This window comes from Larus michahellis, chromosome 2 (assembly GCF_964199755.1).
Source record: "Larus michahellis chromosome 2, bLarMic1.1, whole genome shotgun sequence".
NCBI classification, from domain to species: domain Eukaryota; kingdom Metazoa; phylum Chordata; class Aves; order Charadriiformes; family Laridae; genus Larus; species Larus michahellis.
This window is the reverse complement of record NC_133897.1, coordinates 77,294,501-77,322,477: the sequence shown is the minus strand read 5'-3', so window position 1 is coordinate 77,322,477 and position 27,977 is coordinate 77,294,501. Positions and strand designations below refer to the sequence as shown.

Below are 27,977 nucleotides of genomic sequence, written 5' to 3'. Positions count from 1 at the left end.
TCAATGCTGAGCAAAATAGAGTTGCTCCTGTGTTGAGACATTTTTTTTAAAATCCTGAAATTTACATTAGATGTAAGTGTACATGATGGGGAGGGTTCTGATGTGTGTTTTGGAATGGTATGAAACTGCAAAATATTGGTAAAATATATGGCAAGTAATGAGTGAAGTCTTGTAAGAAGATGAAATCTCCCTGCAGTATCCAGTATGGCTCTCCTGAGCATTGCATTCGATTCCCAGCAGTCTTTAATTGGAAGGGCACTTTTGAAACATGACTTTATGAGGACAGTCCTGTTTATAAACAGAAATAAACTGCAGAGGTTTAAGGCTTCTTTTTTTAAAGTGGTTTTTTTTTTCCAACTCTTTCTGAAACTGCATCAATACAAGTCTTATTACTCAAGTTACCTTCCAAATTTGCTAGTCCTTAAGCAAGCAAGTCTCAGGTATTTCACTTACTATGATACATTTCCTATATAGACTATCACATTTGTCTGTTTCTCTTTTTTTACTGTAAGTCAGCAATCTTGCCACGTTTCAAACCTTTTAGTCTGTCATTTGTTATACGTACAATATATTCATACTCATTATAAATCTTTCCTGGTTTCTTATGGCATGCTGGTGTCCCCACTAATATTTTAAATTGACTTTGTAACTTACACTACATTTCACTCTTTTATTTTTGGTCTAATTCTCCTTTCTCTTAGTTTTTTTTATCACTGGAAAAATAATTTGTGTTTAGCATCTGTAACTATGAGAACTTTAGAGTTTTACTTTGCGTTTCTAATACCGTTCTTTATCTGTTTTAGCATCTCCCTGTATTCTTCCCAGTGTTCTTTACTTCCTATTTTCTTGTAAGTATAGCATATTCTATTTTTCCCCTCAGTTCCTATTGACCTGTTTAACCATGTGGAATTAATTGAAGCTACATCTCACTCCTGAAGAAAATAATTCAATTACTGTATAAGTTTAGTTCCATTTATACACCTTTTCCTTATGACTGGGGTGTCTTGCTATTTGTCTAAATGGTATTTAAAGCAGTATCTTTTTACATAACACATTTATCTAAAATTGTACAGCATTCATCTTGGTAGAAATTAAATTTCAATTCCATTTGCTGATACTGTTCTGTTTCTATTTTCTTTATTCTCTTTGTTTAGTGGTCGGAATCTGACTTGAACAGGTGGGTCCCTGGCAGGCTTCAGGAAACAACCAGTCATGCAATTCATCTATCATTTTGTCTCATCTGTGACACATTTTAAATGGTTTCTAAATTAAAACTGAGCTCACAATTGTGACTAGTTATGTACTAGTCCCATTATTTGTGTGTACGCGATCTTTGCTTTACTTAATAGTAATTCTTCTGTCTTTTATGTAGTGACTTCATCTGATATTTTTGGCTTCTCTGTGTATTCTTAATGGACTGTTTCCTAAGGCAAGATTTGGTATTTTAGGAGTCTGCTGTATCTAAAGATGTTCAGAGCCCGTCACCCATGAACAACCCCTTAGTAAATGTAAGTCTGAGCACAGCTTTATGAACTTCCCACTGAACATCTGAGGCTCCAGCACTGGACTTGGAGTTGCACCAGTTGGAATTCTAACAATTCCCAAGCCCAAAATTCAAATGGAGATTGTTTTGTTTTGTTTTGTTTTCCCCCCTCTGCTTTCTCAAATTACCAGGTTGTGGACCCATGTCATTCCACGCACTTGCGGTGATAATATTTTCAAAGAATCTACAAAGTGACACTTGAACTATGACCATCCTAGTGTGACTCCTGTGTGTTCCTACCTCCATCTCCAAATAGTCAAACAAACCTCACTTTCCTATTACCAGCTACACAAGCTATAAAATTCTCTCTGAGACTGCTGCACACTGTGATTTAAAGCATCAAATACGATATACTTTGTTCTTGGTTTTGTGTAGCAACAGGCACTATGGTACCTAACTAAGCCTTCATTGGTTTTGGCCTGATTGATAGTAGTTGCTAAGTCCTACCCTCTGAGATAGATCTTCACTGGTTTGTCTTTTTTAAAGCTTGTTCTGAAATTTGCCTTAAACCACATTGTATTTGTGGGGTTTTTTTTTTCTCTGCCACATCTGTAACTTCCTAATTTCTTGATTATTTTTTTTTCTCCTTCAGCCTCCTAATGTTAGTCCTTGTAGTTTCTTAGAGGCTGTGGTTTCATATTAATATGTTGATGCTGCTGAAACAATATGTCCCCCTTAAATATCATATAGTGCTTATTCCTTTGCTTCTTTAGCTGTCTCTTCTGACTAGCAATAGTGTCAGTATTGCTACTTGTATTTTAATCTAGATACATAAAATTTCTGGAAAGAAAAAAAAAAAGACAGTACTCTATAAAAGCAGATTTTTACAGGGGAAAATAGCTTTTGGGAATCGGGACCACCTGTAACTAATAATCCTGGCTTCTATACTGACTTGCTCTGTAGCCTGAGGGAAGCCACTTTAGCAGCTCTGCATCATTTTCTATGCATGGCAGCATGTGTTAAATACTTAATTAGTGTTTTATGGAGTTATCAGTTTAGGGGTTTTGCCTCTGAGATTTTTCCCTTTGATAGACCGTTCTACTTCATTGACTGTTGTCATATTTGTAAAAGACTAAGGTCTTAAAGAGCAGCTGATTGCTTTCCTCAGCAATATGAAGAGTACGCACCCAAACGCTACCCATGCCTGTGCGATCCATCCTGCTGTGTAAGGGCAGCTCACTGCCTCCAGTTCCTCCCAGCTGCTGGCTGAGATTGGAGCATTGCCTTCTCTGGTCACTGCTTTCAGCTCTGGTTATTTTCTTGTGATTTATCATGGGCGTGGTTTTTTGATTTGCTTGTTTACCATTATATTCTTGATTTCAAAATTTGATGAAAACTTGTTCTTATGGTGGGCATTTTTCCAAGACTCATATCCACGTTCAAGATCTTTGCTATCTCTGCAAATCCCACAATATGGAGAACCACACTATTTGTACTCAGGGTCAAGCTGCGAGGTGTGATGAGGGGCAAGATGATGGGCAAGACAATGTGGAGACAATTGCCTCCTGTGTTTTCTAGTAGTTGCCTGCGGTGATACAGGACAAAGCCTAATTGAGGAAGGGTATCATATATGTTTTCCTCATGCAAAGTACCTGATGCAAGTCTTTTACTCTCAGAAGTCTCCTAGTGTTGACTTTAGAACTTTCTCTGTTTTTTTTAGTTTTGTTTTTCGGGGGGTTTTTTGGTTGTTTTTTATTATTATTGTTATTATGTAATATAGGAAGAATAAGGAATTCTGGATAATCATGAATTCTCCAGTTGAAGCATGTACTCACATACCTTCTGATCCTAGCTAGTGTTGCCAAAAGCAAGGAGAGATCAGATTAATCTTGAGAGCACGGGTTGTATTTACTTACTCCTTTCTATAATACCTAATTTCAGCTGTTGCTGGTAGGTATTTGGGCTTTATTCCTCTCCAACAATATAAAAGGAGAAATTTGGCAAGGTGATACACTGTTCTGAATCACTTTTTCAGTTCAGAGCATGTAACTGCCCAGCATCTGTTGCATGGGATACCCAAAGATACCTTTCATCATCCTGCTTTTAACGTGGGCTTATTTTCCCAGAATATTGGGAAAACTGGGGGAGAGATTACCTCTAGAACAATTTGTGAATGCCTCTTTAGATGTGGCGTAAATAGCAGTTGTGTGCTTTGCCTAAAGGCAGGGTCTTTCAGAAACCGTCTTGGCTCAAATTCTTGGCTCTCCAGTGGAGACTACTCTCCATTGAGCACCTCAGAATCAAAAGTAAGAACCTGCTTGGCACATGCATTTCTGAATGTGCCGTTTATCTCTAAAAGGTACCCAAAAGACTCAAGTGAAGACTCAAGAGAGGCCTCCGTTGTGCTTCCCCTTCCCACCTCAGCCAGTTATTTCTGCCAAGGTCAGTAATTTCTGATAAGGGGGTGCTGCTGCACAACAGTTGCCTGTCTTGGCAGCAGCCAGCAACGTTATGTATCTCAGGCTACCCAAGTATAGGCTGTAGCTAGCCATGTTAAGGCACACATCTGTATGCACTTGTGTACTGGAAGATGGCCTCTCTGCTGCAAGCTCACACGGCTTCAGGTAATCTATCCACTGGCCACCTTTTAATGAACCTGTTGCTGAATGTCCCACAGGAGGTCGAGACATCTTCCATTAATGACAGACAGCAGGGAGTGGCAGGAAAGGCACACGTGCCTCCTTGAGATAGGTCTGTAAAACCAGAGATGATGCTTCTCAGCAGGGATGCTCACTTCAAATACTCTGAATACTCAAGAGCTTGGAGTCTCCTGTAAAGCTCTATAGGTACACATCGGTGTTTTGATCCCCTGAAAGCCCTCTAGTCCTCTTTGCCTACTGCTTTTCTGCATTGAAATGCCAAATGTTTCTGTGAGCAGTTGTGAATGGAGCGCTTGCAAACCCCGGCATTTAAAGACTCATCTATGTGATAAGAATGAAATGTTACACATTCAGTGTTACACATAGTATGTTACACATACAATACTTATTGTATTGATATGTTGCTTTCAAAAAGAAGGTAAATGAAAGTATTCTGCCAACATAGTGATGCTATGCCCATCTATCTAAATCTCATTAATAATTTAGCTAAAATGATTTAGAAAGTTTTGATGTCCTTACAAGAATTATGTCATATGTACATAGCGTGTATATGATCGTGTCTATACAGGAAACTGCCTGGGATGTCTTTTTGGCAGTTTCTGTTCTAGGCTAGCCTTTCATTAGGGCACTCTTATTCCCCAATCAAGAGAGCCATTTTTTTTTAGATCACTTTGGGGATTGGATTAAATAGCAATGAAGTGCTCTTAATATAGAATGTGTTCACCTTAGGAGTTAGTGTGAAATAGCTGGATATACTTCGAGTTTAAACCTTAGCCTATTTTGCAATAGCTTTCCTCTATAGATGAGCCCCAAGAGACGTCCTTACTTAGCTCTCAAATTTGAGAGCATTTTGAATGAACACTGCGGTATCATAACCTGCAGTTCTGAGAATATCAAAGGACAAGATAGGAGAGTTCTTCCTTATGAAACGTTTCCAGTGTTAAAAGACCTCAAAAAGAAGTCTGTAACTCGGGGAAGGTTTTTCTTATTTGCGTTGATTTGTGAGAAAAAAGAAATAGAACTAACTCTTTGCTTTTCCCATCAAATACTTTGGTACATGCTACTGTGAAATATGGCTGGGGTTACTTGATTGGAGTAATATCAGAAGGACCTGGGATTTTTTTTTTTTTTTTCTTACAGCCACCTTGAGTAACAGCTAAAATGGTGAGAATTATCATGTGCGCTGTTTCTGTTTGTTAGTAGTATCCTGACTATAGATTCAATGAAAGAAAATCACTACAAAATGAGTTTAAAACTGAAGTGGAAGGAGAGAATAGAGAAATCCTAATTTATCCTGATGCCATGATAAAGGAGAAAAAGGATTTGCTCATTTGAGGAATGTTAATTTATATATTTCCAGTGAAATAATAAGAATGGAGAAGTATTTGGAAAGGCTTTTGCAGTTGTTAGGAAGGGGGGCATTTTTTTCCACTGTAAGACAGCATGTGGAAAGATTACTTAATAATACCTTATGCATAAAAATACGTAACTCCTTTTTGAAGGTTGTAAAACTTAATCAGACTTTTTAGGAGCTTTGTTGCCAAATTACACTAATAATGTTACCCTTGTTGTTTCTATGGATGGACATGGTCTTAAATGTTAGACCTAGTATCCTGTTATTCACATCTTTTTGAAGTATGTAAACTTTCTTTTATTTCCACTTATATGACTTAAAGTAGTCAGACTAAGGTAAATCTATTTAACTTGATTGGAGAGATGCTGTTTTCTCTTGTAATGATTGCCTACTTTTAGTACTAGAATTTTATGTTCTGATTAGCTGCATTTTTGGTTGGCATTATGAGTGTATCTTTAAATGGATGCTTAATGCTCTGAGAAGGAAAAACATTCAAAAGTAAAAATAATTAAATAGTGTATAACATGTGTCCAGTGCAACCAGTAATGCTGCCATCTTCCTAACAGTATCGTTGCAAACATGTAAATATATTTGATTGATGCTGTAAAGAACTAAAGAAACAGAGAAAACTATATACAGAAGGAAAAAATGGCTATTGTATTACTCTAAATGTGGCATGGCAGCCAAGATGAAAACTAGTGTAGGACTGAAAAACTCTTAATCAAGTAGAGAAGTATTACCAAGTGTACATGTGTGTATTTCTCTCCTCGTGTTAATTTTGTGCACCACAGTGTCCTGTAAGAAACATAGATTTTATTGGAGCAGCGTTTCAAAGTAGCATTTAAAATTAACACCTATACAAAATAAAAGGAAAAGAGGAATTGAAAGCATGAGAAAGTGGCTTTTTTGGGAACTGAAGATAGACATTGACAGTCAAGCCTGACAGCCACTGCGGGACTGTTAACTGCTGAGTTGTAGTTACCTCTTGCTGATGTTTCACCAAGTACTACCACAACGATTTGCCTGTTAGTCTGTGCTTAGAACCTCCACTCACTGTGTATTTGCAAAACCAACAGAAGGTGTCTGAAGAACCTCTAGTTGGTTCCCTGTGTAACTATTTCCTGGAAACAGAATCAAGAAGTGGTTAGCTTTATTTGAAAAGATAAAGTTAGTGCGCACACACACCCCTCCTAACAGCAAGAGCGGTGAGGACATTTCGACACTGGTGGCAGGGTATTACACTGATCAGCAGCCCATAATTTGAAGAAGTATCACCCTTTCCCTACCCCTTTCTCCTCCCAGGCGCCTTTGGGGATGCCTTGTCTAATGCTGGGCTATGCGTAGCTTGTTGGTGGTATTGGTAGCACTGTTTTGTGCACTGCATCAGAACACCACCATATCCTGGAAGGATGTAAGTAAAATGTTGTTTGTTTGTTTGTTTTTTTTTTTGTAAATGACTAATACTCTTTCAGAAGCACAGAGCAAAACAATATTTTAGGTGATTCAGTAATTATTTTTTTTTTTTCAGGTTTGTTTTTTTTTTTCCTTCTGACAAATATTCATAGTGCCATTCAAAGGAAGCTGGAACTCTTGTTTGATTCCAAAATTTAAGTGCTGTAAATACATACAGTCGGACAAAAAATGGGCACATACATAGTATTGCTTTGTGGAGCACGTAAGCTTTTGATAGCTTTTTGGAACCATCATTTTGAATTTCTATAATCTGTGACAATACACTGCAGTTCTATGAAATATTTGCTGTGTAATTGCTGAAGCAGAGGTGGAAAAATTACTGGAAGCTGTTATATATTATGTTTGCATTGTGGTATCACTGTCTAGGGTTGGTGTCTTATTGTGTGAAATATTTGAGGTAGTGCAGAGTTAAGACTGGAAAAACTTAACAGTGTTTACAATTAGAACCCGCTAGTACACATGAACATGTAGCAAAACACCACTGTTTAGGCAAAAGGAGAACACGAGGCAACATGCAATGGACAACTGATGTGAAGTCTTGTGGATTATATATACAGGGGACTATAAAGCAGTGAAAATATAGGAAGGACTTTGGAAAAAATACATCTTACTTCTACCACTGATTTTTTTTTTCTTTTAATTATTTTTTTTCTTAATCAGTTTTGCAGATCATATTTTTCCCTCTTCAGTACTTGAGTTGTAATCAGTTACAATTACAGTGTTATTTTTGCAGTTAACACTTTAAGAAATTGTTGTTGCTGGTGTTTGTTCATTTACTTATTCAAATGGGATGCTGCTTATTAACCATTTTGTCACTTAGTGTGGGAGAGGACATGGTTGGTGTGTGAGAGTATGGGAACGGTGCGGGGGAGGGTCCCTGAAGCTCCTTGTGAGTAGTGCAGATATATCTGAAAATACCAAGTGATTTAGTGATTAAAATGAGAGATTACTTTCAGTGTAGATGAATGCTAAGTAAGGAGGAGGGGACAAAACAGACTTCTATGCAAAACTATGCCTATAGCAAAACATAAAACTTGGACAATGACTGGTTCCTGGCTACCTGTTACTGCTCAGGAAAAGGACATGGGGTTTGTTTTGGGTAGTTTTCTGCAAACACCTGCTCAGAGCTAGTTTTAAAAAAAAGTGTTTAGCAGTTATTATGGAAAAGGAGTAGAGGACAAGAGAAGGCTCAAATATGCCACGTTATAAATCCCCATCTTGAATATTGTGTGCCATTTTGGAACCCGTTCCAAGATTCAGTAGAAGAGGAAGAGGCATGGAGAAGAATGATGGGCTTGAGCTGGCTTCTGGAAGAAGAAAGGGCGAATAAGATTGAGACTAATCAATCTGGAGAAAGGATGTGATGAAAGGGATGAAGAAAGTAAAGATGTCAGCTCTGCTACTTACTGCAAAAAGATACTTTGGAAGTGATTTCAAAAGTAAATTGGACAATCCCATGGGGGATAAGGATTTAATTACATGACTTGGGTGCATCCTGTGGTTGTGGGCATGCAAATTTTAGGAATCGTTAAACTTCTGGTGGCTGGAGTTTGGGAAGATACTCAGACAGCACCATTCACACCTCCCATCTTCTTATGCTCATTCTTTGGACATCTGTCTTAAGCCTTTCAGAAACAGCATACTCCGTCAGACAAACCTTTGAATTAAGAGTACCACCACTAGTACATGCATACTGGAAAAGAAGCCTACGCAAGAGGCTTGGCTGTGGTTAGAGCACCTGTTTGGATGTGTCCCCATTATTGTTGCAAGGAGGGGAGTGTTTGTACTCCAGGCTTCCTACATAAGCTAAACTGAACTTCTCCAGAATGTCGGAGGCAGTAACAGTGAGGCACAAATAGCTTAGAGAGGAGCTAGGAGTTGTAACTTTTGGATTGTTGTGAAGTTGTGTCTTACTTGGTGTGGTTTTTTTAACTCTGTTTATCTAGATGTCTGGCATCATGCATTTTAATTGTTATCCCCCTTATATTTTGGAGAGGTGGATTTTTTTCTGTCTTCTCTGACACTGGAATGGGGATGATGACCTTCGCTATTCTGCCCCCTTCCAACTTTGTATTTTGTGTCATTCTTCCTTTTGAATAAGACCAGTTCCTTTCTTATCTGTTGCCTGTAGCTTTTTTTTTTCTTCTCTGAGAGCAGCTGCATGAAAATGGTGACTGTTCTCAGGTGCTGATCAGCAGCTGCAAAACCAAGTAGTCCTCCTAATTTCATTTTGCATCTGTACGGTGAAGCTCTGCACAGTAGAAGTATGTCTTTTGACATACTTTGAGAAGATCACATTAATTAACAGTTTGCAGTTGGGAGGGGTTTTCTTGTAACTATAAGAGTTGTTAGTTTACCTCTTAAACAAACATAGTTCTGCATTAGTTGACAATATCCAGGGTAAAGTGTCTTTTTCCAAGCCCTTAGTGGTTTTGGAAGGCTCAGTTTGAAAAGAGAGGGCTGTGGTGTTTTGTTTGTCTTTGACACGCTATCACCACTAACGTATTAAAATGCAGAACTGCTTTTGGTTTGTTATGAAATCTATATTTTAAAATTGTAAAATATAATTGTAATTAACCTGAAAATAAGTAACCTCAATGCAAAATTTTCATGTGAGGAGATCAGAGTTAATTCTCTCGGGCAATTTTTCTTTCATTTTCCTCCTCATTTGCTGCCACACATGTCCAAGACTGTCCAGTGGTGCAACCTTTGCCTATTGATATATAGCATGAAGTACTGCTCTGTGTCTCTGAGTTGTATCTTCACGTTTGAGGACCGAGTATCAAAAGAAAGAGCCCCTTACGATTTAAGGTGTAGAAGGTCACCAACTTATAATGATAACGACAAACACTAATGAATGTATTTTAACTCTGTCAGTGCCATTTTCTAATCCGTACCAGGTGGCCAAATCTCCCTGCGCAGAGGTACGGTTTCTAAAGCAGACAGGTTTTTGATTCCAGTCTAAGTATCCTAAAAGTGTGTTTACAAGATTGGATGTAGGAGATTTCTTCCTCTGAACTGCAGCTGTCCTTTGTTTGTGGTTTGAAACTGCCACTATTGACAAGTGCAGACAGAGTTTATATAAAAACTGGGAAGGTTTCTTGATAATTCAATAAGCATGAAAAGTGGTGTGTGGTGTTTATGTCTTGGTCTCTCTTGCCAAAAGCTTTGTGTCTCAAAGTGTATAATCATTTGCTCTTACATCTCAAAAGTAATTTTCTGGTATTTGAGTACGTCTTTGGAAGTATGAGTCATGGGAAAAGATCTACTCAAAGCTCTAACACAAGTTTACTGATGCTTTTTTTTGGCTTAGTCTAGTCTATTGTGCTTGTTCTCCACTTTTTTCACTATGGCAAGGACAGAAGCCGTAAAATCTTATATCAGGGTTTAGAAATCAGAGGTGATTTTAGTTGTTTTAATTTACCTTTCCTGTGGAAAAACAAACTGTTGCAGCCAGCGATACCATTTCATCTTGTGTCCCTAATGAAATATGGGGCAACACTGGTGTTCCTGCAAACTCCCTTTGAAGGGAACATGCTGTGGTTTATGAGGGAAAAGTATCGAAAGCATCCCTCATCAATTTCATATTTTGTATGAATCAAATTTTTATTTACTCTGCTGAAATGAAAAAAGGAATTTGATAAGCCCTGAAAAATTTAGGAACAAATGTGAAGCTTCTGTGACAATGTAAAATATTAATTTCTATTTCATTTTGTTCACCTCTGTTGTCTCTGAGACTGATCACAAACTGAATTCAGTTTCTTATTCTTCACTTTAAACAATTGAAAAATATCGAGTTTTTAACTTCACAAAAAGTGATATAGTAAGAGGATTAAACCACTAATACAACAAGAAAGACTTTAAAAAGTAAAATAAAACCTTATCATTGTATATCTCCTTGGACAGTCAACTTGCCTAATTAATCATAACAGATTTATAATCAAAGATTTATTTTTTATAAAGTATTTGATATAAAGACTTCACTTACATCTGAAGAAAGTCTCTGAAATACAAATAGAAATACATATAATGTTCTAAATTTTAATTTCCTTAGTCTTTCCCTTAATACATCTCCCATACTTCATATGGGTCAAAGTAAGCAACACTTGAATACAATTAAAATGTGAAGATATGGGATATTCCAGTTATTTTGGTAAGCCTGTTTAATGTCTTCACTGGACTCACAAGTGTTGGAAGTATCTTGTGTTTAAAAAACAAACAAAAAAAAAAACCCCAAAAACATAGCATTGCATATTATTAGAACTTTTAAAATATAGCTTCTTCAGAAAGATAACAATGAATTAAGTAAGATCCACCAATGGAATTTAATTAACAATTTATACCTGATTTAACTGTACTTTTTAAGAAATCATATGCATGATGTTCTGAAGTTCTGTAGTACCTGTTTGTGAGATAAGGGCTGTGGGTTTCCAGTAGATTTTAACAAAGTCTCAGACCTCGGTTTTCAGGAAAAGGCTTTCAGAACTTTCCTATCTTGGCCTGTAACACATTTGCCCAACATTTTAACCCTACTGTCCCCTCTGCCCACACATACTCCATTACCTTAATCTGCCAGATTTTGTAGAGATTTTACATGGAGACTTTAACATACAGATGGATTATAGATCCAAGATGTTCTCTTATTTTCTCTTATGAACGCTAATTACTTGGTATCATGTTTCTAATGTGGAGTACAGAAAAACCTGTCCCTTTTGTGTGTCGTGAGGAATGACCTGTTTACTTGTGTGCCTTCAAATTCTGTTTATTTAAGTGACTGGGAAAAAGACCAGAAAGACACAGTGCTCTATTTGCCAATTCTATTAGCAAAAATTGTTTAGACTTGAGAAATATCTCATTGTCTATGAATACATTAAAATAACAATCACTGCATGGGTCTTGTTTCCCTCTCACAGAAATATAGTCTGTATTTCTTCATTTCCATTTTCCTTTAAAGACTGTTATGCTTTACATGATCCCATCAATCAAGTTCTTTATTTGGCTTATTGTAGGTGTCATTTTCTTCCATGTATTAACTTCTCATGGCATTTGAAACAAAAGGCTTCTGCTTTCTCTTTGCAATCGTGATGCTGTTAGATGACTTAAAGATGTTGGAAAGGGAGAAAAGCAGAGCATTAACCTACTGAAGTGCATTGGTATTAAATAAGCCTTTCCCTTCCTTCTAAAAATAAATATATAATCGGTCTGTTTGGCTTATTTAAAATGTATTTCTCACAAACAACTGTAAAATGAATTTGTTGGACCCCTTTGTCACATTAGTTTTGCTCTGTGCACAGTATAATGTTTCAGTAACTTCCAGGGGTCTAAGTTTCATATTTACTGTGTTTTCTTAGTATGACTTGAGTGTTTTCACATTAATAGGGATTCTGAAACTGCTAAGCTAATAAAATGTAATTACTAGAATGTTACTTATTTCCAGGTACATCCACCTTTATGGAAGCATTAGCAGCCAATGGTACAACCAACATACAGACATCTGTAACAGGAGTGACAGCCAGCAAACGAAGGTTTATTGATGACAGGAGAGATCAACCTTTCGATAAAAGGCTACGTTTCAGCGTGAGACAAACGGAGAGTGCGTACCGGTACAGAGACATTGTTGTCAGGAAACAAGACGGATTCACACACATTTTGCTATCAACAAAATCATCTGAAAATAATTCACTAAATCCAGAGGTCAGAACGATTCTGATTTTGAGGGGGGAAGGGTGCTGAGGGAATTCTAAGTCTCTGCCTCATTCATGCCCGTTACTCAGCCACAAACATCCATGAAACAACATTCAGGTTGCTGCCTGCAAGATGTTACGCATACAACTGATTTTAAGTGTAATTCAGTTGAGTTTTAACTACGTTATCTGAACTTTTAGATGTAGTGTCTCTTGTAAGACATGGTGATCCATGAAGTGCAACTTGAAACAAGCTTTCCCCTGAATTAAGGTTCTGTTTTTTCTGAACTGGTTGCATATGCCATCTGCTGTCCAAATTACAGAAATGCTGAATGAGTGCTTTAGTTACAGATAACATCTAATAGATCTTTTCCTAATGATTTCATTATATTGGTCTAATTACTTTTTTGAAATGCAAAGCTTCTAATACTTTTTTTAACTTTCTTTTTTGGGGATAATGAAAAAAGTTAACTTTTCTAATATGATGGTTGAGTGCATCCTAAGGAAAAATTGAACATGTCGAAGATTGAGATCTCATGGGGGGAAGAGGAGAGGAGAACGGTATGCTACTTTTTAATGATGTAATAAAAACATTCTAATGAATTTTTGATCTTTTTATTTCTTTTTTTCAGGTAATGAAGGAAGTCCAAAGTGCACTGAACACAGCAGCTGCAGATGACAGTAAACTTGTGCTGTTCAGTGCAGTTGGTAGCATTTTCTGCTGTGGTCTTGATTTTATTTATTTTATACGACGTTTAACAGATGACAGAAAAAAGGAAAGCACTAAGATGGCAGAAGCTATTAGGTATGTAAAATTATCTTCAGTCGTCTGAGTGGGTGTTCTTCCATCATGTAGTCTGGCTTGTTTTATCTTTTTTATTTCAAAAGCCTCTAATTCAACAAGGTCTCAGACATCCACTTGTTATGTGATACAGTGCGCAGCACTTCTTTATACTCCCTGTCCCTTTCTATTTGGGTTGTCATTTCATGCAACACTGTTTTTACTACTAAAATTTAACTGTGAAAACTGGTAGTATGGTAATACTCCTCCAGTTGAAACCAATTTTAAAAGACTTAAACAGCCATAGAGTTTCAGGAAAACAAATTAAACACACACAACTGTAAGATGTGCATTGAATGAGTAACTTAATATGGTACATTCAGAGCAGTGGAATGATGGATATTTTAGAGGAGTAGATTGATACTAGTGAACATAATCCTAGTACTGTGTACCAAACCTAACGTTTAAACAAAATGAGCTGAACTACTACAAACTAGAGGAATGCATATGGACAAACGTATGGATCTCAAAGACATGTTTTAACAGTACAAACAAGTATCTTATCATTTGAACACTGGTTTTGAGAGCCTGGGCTCTTTTGTTAGCTCTTGTATGCTTCCAGAGTATCTATATTCCTTCAGATACCTATATTCTGTTGTCGTTATCAATATTCAAGTCCCTATAATAGGCCTTGTAACATGTAAAGCCTGTTTCATTGGAGGCACAGTTGGCTTGTAGAGATGATAATAGTTATTTTTTTTTTTAAAGGAACTTTTCAATCATTCCATGTAGAAGTTGTTCATGCAGTGACTTCACATGCGGTCAGGGAAGAGAGTCTAACGCTGAGCTTCTGTCACCAGTTTAATTCAGGCTCTTCCAGAAGCCTGATTTGCCACCTATTATTTATTGTTAATAAAATGGATAAAGGTAACTTAATATACCTACGAACCCCCTCTTCAAATATAACAATGACATTTTTCATATATGTGCTAGACATGGTCCTCTCTGGAATATTCAGACATGATTAAAATTATTGTCAAGTCTCTGGATGGGTTGTTTGTATGATGACTTACATAAAACCGTTCCAGAAATTTTTTTGCATTCATCTATTACAGTTCACTAGAATGAGTTAAGAAACACGATAACCTTTGGGGATGGATGCAATATAGTAAAAAATGTCCTGTTTTGCAGAAATATAAAAACATGTAACACAGATAAAGAGCAAAATTACCACTATATCCCCCTTTTCTAAAATTTTGATAGAAATCCAGTATTTCAGCATCTAATAATGAAATGAGAGATCATCTGTCATTCAGAGCAAAGGAATGCTTTACAGGTGCTGACAACTGTTGTACATTGTATTCTAATAAGAATTTGTTATGTACTTGGAGTAAATATGGACAACTTCTTCATTATATGTGGTAGCTATTAACTGAGAAATATCTGCACGTCAACTTTGAGGTTTTGGAAGTCTCTACTTGGTCTAACGCGTGTGTACACACACGTGTACAAACATACACGCTTACTTTTTTCTAAGAAGCTCTTGAAGGCATTTACTGTTTGAGAACAGAGGAGCATGTAAGCATCCATGCTTTGTGGGTACTAGAATGAGTTGTCGCTTTGTGTTGATAATGAGGATGAGAATATGCATTTGTAACTTAATAGCATAGCACCCATAGCATTATGGCCAATCAAGAGAGGGAGATGAGGAGGGGAAGTTTAACGGTGTGTGGTATCTGATAATGGAGCTCTGCTGTTTATGGCTTGTTCATAATTTAAAAAGGCAGATTTGTTTATTAAGAAAAGCTGTCGCCCAGAAGTCCAGAAATACTCCTTAAGGAACCTCATTAATGCTTTGTCCATCTTCATTTATACCTATATACCTTATACCTTCACTTAAAAATACAGATAGATAGATACTTTATAGTAACGTCATATATAAACACGGTGAAGACCAAGCAGGGCTGTAACCACGGTTTTTGCGCCCAGAGATGAGGTATGACGACAGCCTCATCTAAGAGAGGGCTGTGAGACATGTGAATATATCAGAAGCACCGTATCAGCTGGTGTTTGTAGGAAGGGCGTAAAATCCACACCTGCCCAATTACTGTGCTGCTTTGGGCTGGGAGAATTGCTAGGCTTTCACAGAATCAAAGAATGGTTGAGGCTGGAAAGGACCTTCAGAGGTCATCTTGTTCAACCTGCCCCTGCTCAGGCAGGGTCACCTAGAGCAGATTGTCCAGGACCATAGCCAGGCAGGGGTTTTGAATATCTCCAAGGATGAAGAATCCACAACACCTGTTTGGTCACCCTGACGGTAAGGAAGTGTTTCCTGATGTTCAGAGAAAATGCCCTGCGTTTCAGTTTGTGCCCATTGCCTCTTGTCCTGTCACTGGGCACCACTGAAAATAGCCTGGCTCCATCCTCTTTGCATCCTCCCTTCAGCTATATATACATATTGATGAGATTCCCCCTAAGCTTTCTCTTCTTCAGGATGAGCAGTCCCAGCTTTCTCAGCCTTTGCTCACATGAGAGATGCTCCAGTCCCTTAGTCATCTTGGTGGGCCTTTGCTAGACCATCCTCAGCAGCTCTACATCTCTCTTTCACTGGGGAGCCCATAACTGGACACCAGTGCTGAGCAGTGGGGAAGGATCACACCACAACCTGCTGGCAACAATCCTCCTAATACAGCCCAGGATACCTAAGCCTTCTTTGCCACAAAGGCGCACTGCTGGTTCGAGTTCAACTTGGTGTCCACCAGGTCCCCTAGGTCATTTTCTGCCAAGCTGCTTTCCAGCTGTTTGGCTTCCAGCATATATTGGTGCCTGGGGTTGTTCTTCCCCAGGTGCAGGACTTTGCACTTCCCCTTGTTGATCTTCATGAGGTTCCTGTCAGCCCATTTCTCCAGCCTGTCAAGGTGCCTCTGGATGGCAGCGTGACTGCCTACTGTATCATCCCAGTTTTGTATCATCAGCAAACTTGCTGAGGGTACATCATCCCCCCATCATGCCCCATCATCCAGATCATGAATGAAGCTGTTGAACAGTATTGGACCCATCACTGACCCCCTGGGGTGCAACGCTAATTACTGGCCTCCAACTAGACTTCATGCCACTGATCACCAGCCTCTGGGACAGCCATTCAGACATTTTTCAGTTTACCTCACTGTCTGCTCATCCAGCTCATACATCAACAGCTTGTCTATGAAAGTCTTACAGCAGACAGTGCTGAGCCACCTCACTCTGAAGGCTAGGTAGACAATATCCACTGCTCTCCCCTCATCCACCAAGCTAACCACCTCATCGTGGAAGGTTTTATCAGGTTGGTTTTGAAAGTGATGTTACTGTGGAGATGAATTATTACTGAGTTTTCAAGGGCTGGTATATTTTACTCTTCCTATATATGTAGTGAATGCATGTTTCTGTTTCTCTTCAGGAATTTTGTGAATACTTTTATTCAGTTTAAGAAGCCTATCATTGTAGCAGTAAATGGCCCAGCCATTGGACTTGGAGCATCTATATTGCCTCTGTGTGATGTGGTTTGGGCTAACGAGAAGGCATGGTTTCAGACACCATACACTACTTTTGGACAAAGTCCAGACGGATGTTCATCCCTTACATTCCCCCGGATAATGGGCCTGGCTTCTGTAAGTAGCTTGCAGGGTAGGGGCTGACAGCTTCACGATGCAGTTGTGATAATTTATCCAGCATGATTTCAAGACTTTTTACCTTTGCTGTGTTGTCTTTTATTTTTTCTTTCTCTCATGAAAACCTTTCCCAAGAAGCCAGTATTTATAGCTTCTCTACTCCATGATGTTACAACATGGTCTTCACCAGCGTGTACAGAGCAGAAAGCAGGCACGGGACCTAATCCCACATCATGGGCACCCTTAACCCTGATGGTGGCAGAAAGGTTATGTCCTGCATACCAGGACACACCTTCCCTGCTGATGCCTCCTGAGCACCAGCCACTGGTGTGTTGCATTCAGCACAGCATTAGCGTGTAGCAGAGAATGGGCTGGTCTGCGCTCCGTGTCACTGCATAGCAGAGCCCTGTGTCACCAGCTATTAGTGTTCTCATGCCAGGATGCAAAATAAGTAATTCAGCTTTCATGCACTCGTTCTCAAGAAGTCACGTCAAACTTCCTCGCTTTGTAGATCTCTGCTGGTGTTTAACACTAGTGTGTTGGGCAAGAAATACTCAGTCCAAATCACCTCTGAGAAGGATTTTTTTTTTTTCAGTCTTGCACTCGATTTACAGTATTGCTGGATTGAAAAAAAAAAAAACAGAAAAAGTAACGCTTTGCATTGTTGCTAAAAGTATAAGCCACGTGTTACTGATTATCCCTTTTCTTGCTTCCCAATTAGACGGAAGAATCAAATGTAACAAAAAGCTATTTAAAAATCTCTTACCTACATTATTTTCATGTTGCTTACTATTTTTTATGCTGTGTTCCTTGAAAACTGTTAGACCTATGTTGCATTCCAATTTGAAGTTGAATAGTAACAGTATGAAACAAGTGCTTCTAGCTACACCTGTTTTTCCTAAATTACTGTTTATTATAAAAGCCAATTTTTCCCTGTAGGTATTTATTGATTTTAAAAATACAGACTTTGATATATCAAAGGCATCAGTTTGAACAGATCTAATGACTAACTGTGTGATGTCTGGATTTAGTTATTAGAAGAGAACAGAAAAGGCAACTGAAATAAATTAAGAGTTATAAGAGTATCTTTAATATCTTAGCATATTTCAAACTACTGATTGTTCCTTTCCCTTTTTATTTGGCCATCCATCCATTCATCCATCCATTCCATCCATTCCTGTCTTTTAGAGACTTGTGGTTGTTACTTCTCATTTCTTTAGAAGTATAAAAACACAAGAAGCTCTTCCTTAGTCTACTCTTTCATGTGTGTTTGTGAATGCTCTCATTTTTCAATATAAAGACTTAAATCGAAAGCTTCCAGTGATAACAATTCCATAATATTCAGTGCAAAAGGGAAAAAAAAAATGTCCACTGTCTTCATACTATCCTTGACCCTCTGCAGTACAGTACTGTCAATGCTGTATGGGACAAAGTTGGACTTTAAGCAGCAGATTCCATGAAATATATTCGGAATCTATACTGAAAATTTTGATGAAGTAGCATGCTTTCTATCTATAAAAGGGAGAGAGAAGCCAGCAGAAAGAAGAGATGGTATGAGTGCCATGAGAAACGTTCAGGGGAAAAAAAATTAAAATATCATACAAAGGAAAGAATTAGGGCCTCTGTATGCATCATAAAATTTGCTAGAAATGTATTAATTCAGCAATATTAGTCCCACCCTTAATGCTTGTGAGTCAGATTCAGTGCATTCTTTTTATCATCAGCAGTTACATAAAAAATCTTCAATCACAAGATTGTTGGAAATGTCTTCCCTACCAGGTCAGTCTTGGCTGGTGAGCAAGTCTGTCATACAGGGGTTTTTCCCAGAACATGTTCAACAGAGTTAATTATTTCAGGAAATCTGAAGCCCAGACCTTAGGATTCAAAACTGATACTATATCGGGAATGCCAAGAATTTTAGAGGGATTCTTAAACTTGGCTTTTCAGTTTTGGAAATACATAGAGATTAAGATGATGTCTGTTTGGGGAGATAGCATTATTGCGTGTCTGCTGTGGAGTTCTTGGACTGGTTTTCTGGTCCTCGATATGAAGAGCCGCGTGATCCCTCTTCACACATGGGGTTTCCCTGTTGGTCTCTAACACACTTGGCAATATTTCTTATACTTTTCTGTCAGTCCCGAGGGATACACGTTTCCACAGTGCCTGTAGTCCACATCACAGACAGGGTCTCGGGTGTCCCAGAGACCAGCTGCCTTCTGATCATAGTGCAAAAGAGCTGAGGTGCTCCATGGCAGCCAGTGCCTGTGGGCTTGCACAAATGGTCCCCATGAGTCTCGACGCACCCACTGTAAAAGAGAGGCCAGAGGATGTCCCAGTGGTGTTCCTCTGAAAGCAGAAAGACAGACTGAGTAGAAAATGAAGGTTGTTAGCAAGAATCTTATATTAATGAAATATTAGCTTCATTTCTATTGCTGTATTATCTACATGCCATATTATTATCCAATTATGCTGTATCCTGAGCCGCATCAAAAGAACCGTGGCCAGCTGGTCGAGGGAGTTGATTCTGCTGCTCTACTCTGCTCTGGTGAGGCCCCACCTGGAGTACTGCATCCAGCTCTGGAGCCCTCCACATAAGAAGGACATGGATCTGTTGGAGCAAGTCCAGCGGAGGGCCACAAAAATGCACCTCTCCCATGAGGACAGGCTGAGAGAGTTGGGGTTGTTCAGCCTGGAGAAGAGAAGGCTCCAGGGAGACCTTAGAGCAGCCTTCCTGTGCTTAAAGGGGGCCCCCAGGAAAGATGGGGAGGGACTCTTTATTAGGGAGTGTAGCAACAGGACCAAGGGGTAATGGTTTTAAATTAAAGGGTAGATTCAGATTGGACATCAGGAACAAACTCTTTACTGTGAGAGTGGCGAGACACTGGAACAGGTTGCCCAGGGAAGCTGTAGATGCCCCATCCCTGGAAGTGTTTAAGGCCAGGCTGGATGGGGCTTTGAGCAACTTGGTCTAGTGGGAGGTGTCCCTGCCCATGGCAGGGGGGTTGGGACCAGATGATCCTTAAGGTCCCTTGCAAACCATTCTATGAAGATGTCCCTGCTCATTGTAGGTGGTGGGGGGGGGGTTGAACTAGATGACCTTTAAAGGTCCCTTCCAACCCAAACTATTCTATGCTTCCATGATTATATTTCTTGGAAAGTAACCATGTTAGTTTTCACAGCAGATACAAGGCATGTTTATATGATTAAAACTTGTTTAGCAGTGGGTCTCTGGCACAAAGCGTGTGTAGATCAAAAGTGAAGATGCAAGAGCAAACCATTCCCCTTCAAAACCTGTCAACTGAGAACACTAATTGGAGTGCTCATTTCATGTAAGGTTTTCTGCTCATGCTGTGTTACAGCTGGGAGAAATAAGGTAACTGCACTAGTATCATTTGTGGTTTTTCACATTTGGGAGAATTCAGCAGTTGCTATTGAGTTTTAGGAAAAAAAAAATCGTTAAGGTTTTCTAGCATTCATCTTTATTCTTATCACCAAAGAGACACATGAAGATTACATAGATGTTCCTAGTTGACTTAAATTTTTGACTTTCCTAACTCCCAGTTAGATTGACTTCACGTTTTGATCTTTGATATAAATGTTAAGTATCTTTTAAAATTATTTTGGAAGATTTTTTTTTTTCCCCACCTCTCCTTAGGAGAAAATGATTCCTGTTTTTAGACAGACTTGTGTATATCACAGATTTTTTGGCTAGTGTTTCAGGTTAGTATCATTCATATATAATCTGGAAAATTAGAAGGTATAGTTGTGATAATGAACTTTGTATATTTGATTTTGCTTTCACAGAAGGCAGAACTATAGGGGTATATAATTTGTACCTTTAGTTTGAGACTTGTTTTTTTAAACTAATATATGTGAATCACGACTTTCCATGTTAACTTATGAGAGATGTCCTGATGATAAATTTTATGTAAAAGATACGAGGAAACATCTCTTTTTTTGCATGCGTAATGGACTGGGAGTCAGCAATCAAACTGCCAGTAGAACCCAGCCTTTGTATTTCTTTACAGAGGGGCAAGTAATAGACCTCCGAGTTTTCAGATTTCTTCACGTGTAAAATGGCAATGCTAGCACCGTCATCTACAGCAAATAAATAACTTGACATCCTTAACAGAAAGTTGCTGTAGTAATTACCAAAATTTCCAGTATTAGAAAACGTAAAAAACCTCAGAATTTTGTCCTCAGAAATGCTACACCTGTCAGGTTTGGGTGTTTTGTAAGAGCCTTATTTCCTGTATTCCAAGAGTCCAGTGATGGGTTTGTCATATTTTCAATGTAAATTAGTCATTAGGAAACAGTAAAAGTGATATTTTTTTTTTGAGGTTGACAATTACTCTGACTTTTTAATCCTCACTGGCTGTTTCCATGCAGGTGTCACTGCAAACAAAAAGTTTAACTATATAAGAAACTTCATTAAAGGTAGAATTAAAGCTTAAGCATAAATAGTTGTAGGAGGAAGTTTGAATGGGGAAGCTGATGAATAGTGAAGTGTATGATAATTACAAAACAAAAAGATTTACAGAACTAGAGGTCACCTTATTGCATAGAATAGCGTACTCTGTTCTGTACCTTTAAACTATATACAAGATCTTTTACATACTGGGCTTTTTTTTTCTTAAATAAGACTGCTAAATCATCTTTTGAAAGGATTTATTCAGTTCAATATTGAGCTCCTGAATAAAATGGAAATATTTATTTTGTATGAATTTGTTCAGAAATTGGAATATATCCTGCTCACTTCAGTGGGTTTTATAGGTCAAATTCTAAGATGATCCAGCTATTTTACTGCTGAAGAGTTTTGAAAAGTACTGAAAATAAACCTTATATTTAAGTTTCAAACATTTCCAGTACTAAAACACATTTTAGTTGCTAGATATTTAACTTGTTTTTTTCTACCAAGACTGACAGTTCCCAGGAGGTCTACTACCAAAACTGGGTTATCTTTATGATTTTACACATAATGTAGATTTTTAGCAAAGATATCATTGCTGCAACTAACGTTATCATAAAGGGCAAGCTGATGTATTCATTGCTCTTTTACAGATCTGCCAGGCATTATAACCTATTACCACCTGTACAGTTAATCAAGTCAGCAATATTGCGAGAAAGCTAGCGCTATTGAACATTCATGACTGGGAAATGACAAAAGCCATTTTCATGTTTAACCCTTAATCATAGGCCTCCGTATTATTATAACTACTGACGTAGTACAGTCAACACCACCAACCAGCTATCTGTAGGCAGGCAAGTCTTTATTATTTAAAAGTTGGAAGAGCTATAATAAACCTATTTCAAATAGTGCAGGCATTTTCCTTATTTGTTTTGAACATTTTTCCTTTAATGAGTTTTGTCTCATTTACATTTCATACCAGAAGTAACTTTTTATCCCTTCAGGCCAATGAAATGTTGTTCAGTGGAAGGAAGTTGACTGCGCAGGAAGCTTGTGCCAAAGGACTCGTCTCTCAAGTATTTTGGCCAGGAACGTTCACACAAGAAGTAATGCTTCGGATTAAGGAACTTGTCACGTGTAATTCAGTTGTAAGTCTCCTTTATTTTCTGACAATACACTTTTATAATTAGATTAATAAGAATTAATCTAAGTATTATTAGACTACATCATTATGTCCTTCTAAAAAAAAAAAAAGACCATTTTCATGAAACAAGGACCACATTTAGCAACACCTTTTAACACATTCTTAGGTATTTTTTTGTTTCTGGGTTTTTGAGGATTTTTTTTTTAAAGTTTGTATCTGACTGTATAATATGCCATAGTACATTGTGGTGAAGAACATTAGAACAGTATTGGACCTCTTTACAATATATTTTGGTTTTAACATGGTAGCGTAAGTCCAACTTATTCAAATGAACAGTGTAAACAGGTGCCCTGAGAACTGCACAGATACACAGAAATCTTGAGTTATCTTGAATTGTAATTTAAGTTATTAAGGAAATAAATGCAGTCTTTGACATTATGTTGAACTTTATGGTTTTACAACTAATGGCTAGTGCACTTGTGGTTGTGTGCACTACTGGCAAGTTGCACAAGATAGCTAAAACTACCAATATTTGATGCTTTCTTATGAGAAGAGATGCAGGACAGATTAACTGTTCCGTGCATTAGAAATTTTGGAACAGAGTAATAGTTTTCTAAATGGAAAAGCAAATGTGGCTTTTCAGTCTGTTTTAAACGTTCAAGAGAGTCAAGGTCTGCCTGGTTATTAGAGCAGTTCTGGATAATAGTGTTATGATTAGCCTTCACCAAAATGGAGTTGGAGTTGTCTCTAGTTATCAGTATAAAACCATTCATATATTCATAGTTATGCCTTTATGATTTTTGTTATTTCCACATTCTTATGCAGTGGACAAAGGAAGTCCTGTGTGATGCTACAAAAAAGACTCTATGAGAAACTGTTGACAAACGTTTCTTAGGTCATAGTATATCCATAAATTGATAAGCTTAAGTTCATAATCAGCTTCAGGATTTGCCCATATAAACGTGTAAGTGCACATGTTGCTCGGTTCTCTAACCCAACTCCCTTTTTTTTTCTTTTTTTTTTTTTTTTTTTTGGCCTAGGTACTTGAAGAATCCAAAGCTTTAGTACGTAATATCATGAAGGTGGACTTGGAACAAGCAAATGAAAAGGAGTGTGAAGTTTTGAAGAAAATCTGGGGCTCAGCACAAGGGATGGACTCAATGTTAAAGTATCTGCAGAAGAAAATTGATGAGTTCTGATGAGATGCCCATTGACACTGGAATTGTATTTCTTGGACATCCGGGCAAACAAAATATGCCCATTTAAAAATCCTATATAAACTCACTCCTTGCTCAGCTTGGGAACAGGAGTGGACCTCCCCTCCCCCCACCCCTTTTATTGTCAAGGGGTTTAAAAGTACTGTATCACTTAAATTTGAACAAAACTCCTTTCTCCCTGATTGTTACATATAGATATATATACACGCACACAAGTGTATGTGGGTGCATATATATGTCTTTTATATATATATAATGTAATATGTGTGTGAGAGTGTGTATGTAGACACACACACACAAGCTAAACAAAAAAGATAGAGTGCACTACCAAACATCTCTTTTAAGGCTCTAGTTTTTGTTATCTTTGGCTAGTACTGTATCAAATAGAGAATGGATTAAAAAGTGAATGGTGTTGCATTATTTTCTGTGTGGCAGGGAAGTCTGGAATAATGCTTTTCTTTTTCATTAGAATACAGAACTGAAACGGGTATTAGCCAGCCCTTACTTTCACTGCCCAATGAGTCAGCTAAGATACAAGGCATTGTCTCAGAAGAAGGTTGAAATACCTCAAGTAATGGAACATTCTAAAATTTTGGGGAATTGAACCCTGTTAAGATTAAATCACACATCTATCCCCAAAAAGAGAGTGTGCTCAGGATTAATGCTAAGGAAACGCTCTCCTTTTTGGGGGGGAGGAGGTATAGAGGGGTGGGAGGAAGGGGGCAGGAATACATTGAATTCTTACCCAGATAGCATGAAGAAACCACTGTCTCTTGGGGAAGGGGAATGAGGGGAAGTGGGAGGGAAATGGAAGGGGGAAGAAAGAAAAAAAAAAAAAAAAACAAACAAACAACAACCAACCAACCAACAAAAAAGCTTGTTTTGCAGTATTAGTGAATCACTGAATATCTTATGAATATCCTAAGTTATAAGTTAGTTTTAGTGGGTTTTTAAATAGTCTCTCTGGGTTTGTTTTTTTGTTTTTGTTATTTTTGTTTTGGGGGTTTTTTGTTTGTTTTTTTCTTTTTTTTTTTTTTTTAAATAACTACATAAGTGCTTCTGTTGCTGGGTGAGAATACTACTTTATATACAGTTTGGGTTTTGGTTTTGGTTCTTTTTTTCCTAGTTGCTGGTTTAATTGATGTATTACACCAAAAATGCATTTTATGTTCATAAAGTTTAGGTTCACTTAGAATATATTATTTAATAAGTTAAAATTCTTTTGGCACACTATTAAGCAAAAAAAAAAAAAAAACTCCTTTAAAAAAAAAACAACTACCTTAATTAGATGTTTAATGTTCTTTGTCTATGCTTTTTTATTATTTTAAATATACACTATATACAGTATGGTGTAAAAGAGTGCCCTGTGTAAATAGACCTATTTTGCATTCCTTTCAGGAGTGGTTATTGATTCCTGACTGCAGATATCTATTATTAGTTGGGTATCTGTGCTTGCAATCTTATTGAATGTATTATGAAGAATGAAAAAGAAATCAAACCTTATTTTTGTACAGTTTTAAAGTTTTTACTTGGAACTGACCCACCTCCCCTTCCCAGTGGAGAGCTGTACAGTGTGTAAATCTGCCTTTACCTTGGATTGGTACAGTATTTTTGCATCTGTGGGACCTACTTTTTTGTTCTAGTAGTTTGAACTATATATAAACTGTACAATCTGTAAAGTTTTTATAGAATAAATATTCAGCTGTGAAAACTGGTTAAATAAAACTAATATTTCTTAACACATTTTAAATGTGGTTCTCTCATAGAGTTGTCTTTTTCAAAGACATTTCAGTTCTGATTTTAAAGTAAGAATTGCTTAAACAAATCTTGCAAATTAAAAACTTCAGTATTTATGTTTTGTATTGATAAGAGCTTAACAATTTCCTTCAAAGGAAAAGTTGAAAATTAATTTATTGTTGTAAACGACATAGAAGTTTTCTCTTAGAAGAGGTGGTTGGAGAAAGAAGACACATAGGAAGTTATTCTACTCTTAATTATTTTGTTACAGTTCTAAAAGAACATTCAGTAAATGTTTCTTTGCCATCTCCTAAAAACGGGTCATCTTCCCTACAACACTGTGGTGAAGTGAGAATTCCCTAGTTGAATTTGATTTTATTGAAAGGGAGAAGGAAAGATACCTTATCTATCTACAGTTCTGTAATGTTAAACCTTTTGGAGTTCGACTTAAATTTATAGTAAGAAAGATCCCTTTGTTGGCATCCATAAGAAGTACTTGGGCGTAGATTGCATCTATTTCAGCTGGAGGAATACTTACGCTTGCCTTAAACATCAAAGAATTTCACCATAATGGAAGACTGGAGCTAGAGATATTTAAGAAAAACTAAATCAGTTGACGGTGCAGGCAATTCAAATGGAAAACCATTCTACTTTCTTTATTTTTGTGTTATTATCAGTCAGGCTCCTGTGCTGCCTACAATTTGCATATTAAGATGTAACCATGTAAATTCCTGTCCTTGACTGGAAAAAGTCCTTGCCTCAGACCAATTCATATTGGTATCACTGCGCCATGGCCCTACATTTGTATTAAAAGCAGTAACCAGCTTTACACTATTAACAAATTACACAGGTTTTTTCCCTCCTTCAGGCATGAAGGCAAATCACAGCACCTGTTTGGGTGGCAGAAGTCTAGTAGTCAGTGGCTGAATAACGATATCAGAATATAAATGTCAGCTAGCTTTAGCCTTGCTCAGTCCTGACCCCCAGGTCTCCCATCAAGACTGTCTGCTATCTTCATTGCATCCCTGTACTACACAGCCTGCCCCATTCCTTACGGAGTGCAGAGAACATGTTGTATCAAGGAGCCTTAATAACGCACTGTAGGAATCTCTCCATGACATTCTAGTTCTCTTCCTGAACTAGGTGATAGCAAACAGCAAACCGACAAGCACTGGCAACTGGACTGCAGTGAGGCCATAGAGTACACTTTCCCCACAAAAGCTTCATCACATTCAAGTTTATTTTTGGAAGTAAATAAGAGAACTCTTCTCCTGGTCAGGAAACAGTACCAGAGCACCAGAGGTTGAATTTCCTTGGAACTGTTTGAAAGGCACCTGTGTACACTTAACCACACCTTCTGTTGACACTTTAGTTTAGTTTGAACAGAAATAGAAAGCAGAGCAAGGGGTTTAGCTCTGGGTAAACTAAGATACAACAAAAGGTATTTTGGGGTAATCTGAAGAGCTGAACTCACCTATAGGTCTTTTCCTTGTTCAAACTTCCTAATTTGCATGAAGCCAGGATTTGAAGCAGTTTCCTTCAGTGAGTCCTTCACTGGATTGCTGACGTTGCTAAAAGATAGTTTTCTGTGCTTTAGAAGCTGCACCATTATCCTTCTGAAAATAAGGCTCAGGGGAATTAAATCATCTTTTTAGGCAAGATTCATTTCTTAAAGTCAGGCATACTGGAAAAGAATAGAAAAAAAAAGCCCCACATAATACTGAGCTATAAACTGCTTAACTTTACACTGATATATTTCATACTTTATCCAAACAGTGGATAAAATTGGACGGCAAATATCTAGGGAATGAGGCAGCAAACAAAACATTTCTGGCCAAGCAGGCAGGAGAGACTTTCTTCAATAAATGGAGCCAATGCTCTACCCAGGTTTGTTGGTGGAAATTGAGGCACTTCATGTTCATCTGGGACATCACAAGTATGCTTCTGAAGAGAGTAGGAGAGAGGAGATACCTGTTAGCTCAATTACAGTTTGCCATATGATTTTCCATCCTAAGGAACTGCCAACAGCTGTCACCACACAGGCTGTCTTACTGCACGGCTGTAGCAGAGGCTGAGTTGGCAACCTTAAGTCACACAGCATGGGAGCTCAGTTAAACTGAAGGTGGCACACAGTTGAATTTTCCTTTCTAAGGGAACAAGTATCTCGGGTAGAGACCCTGTAGTGCACAAGATCACCACAATCCTGTTCTGTACAGCCCCTCAGATTTCCCAAGAGAATATTTCACTCACAGGTCGCTGCATTTATTTTTTCGTCTTACTTGTGAGGGACATGAGTGGAAGATTAAGTAAGTCATGCAGCAGGCTTGCAAACAAACGAAACCCGAATATAATTACCTCATGAGGTACTCACAGGATGAAGAGTGGTTTG

The 27,977-nt window shown here is 37.8% G+C and overlaps 1 protein-coding gene across 4 annotated transcripts in view; it reads left to right on the top strand.

Annotated features, from left to right (window-relative positions):
* The window catches only part of CDYL (chromodomain Y like), a 102,619-nt gene extending 77,943 nt beyond the window's left edge, over positions 1-24,676 (top strand). For 2 of the 4 annotated variants that reach the window (XM_074576036.1, XM_074576037.1), the window contains 5 exons: positions 12,408-12,664; positions 13,287-13,459; positions 16,872-17,082; positions 22,495-22,638; positions 23,675-24,676. In XM_074576036.1, the coding sequence (XP_074432137.1) occupies positions 12,408-12,664; positions 13,287-13,459; positions 16,872-17,082; positions 22,495-22,638; positions 23,675-23,833 (944 nt within the window). In that variant the 3' untranslated portion in view covers positions 23,834-24,676. Of the gene's footprint in view, positions 1-803; positions 849-1,154; positions 1,178-12,407; positions 12,665-13,286; positions 13,460-16,871; positions 17,083-22,494; positions 22,639-23,674 lie in introns of those variants that run through there. The other 2 variants (XM_074576038.1, XM_074576039.1) reach the window with 2 other exon arrangements.
* The last annotated feature ends 3,301 nt before the right edge of the window (positions 24,677-27,977 follow it).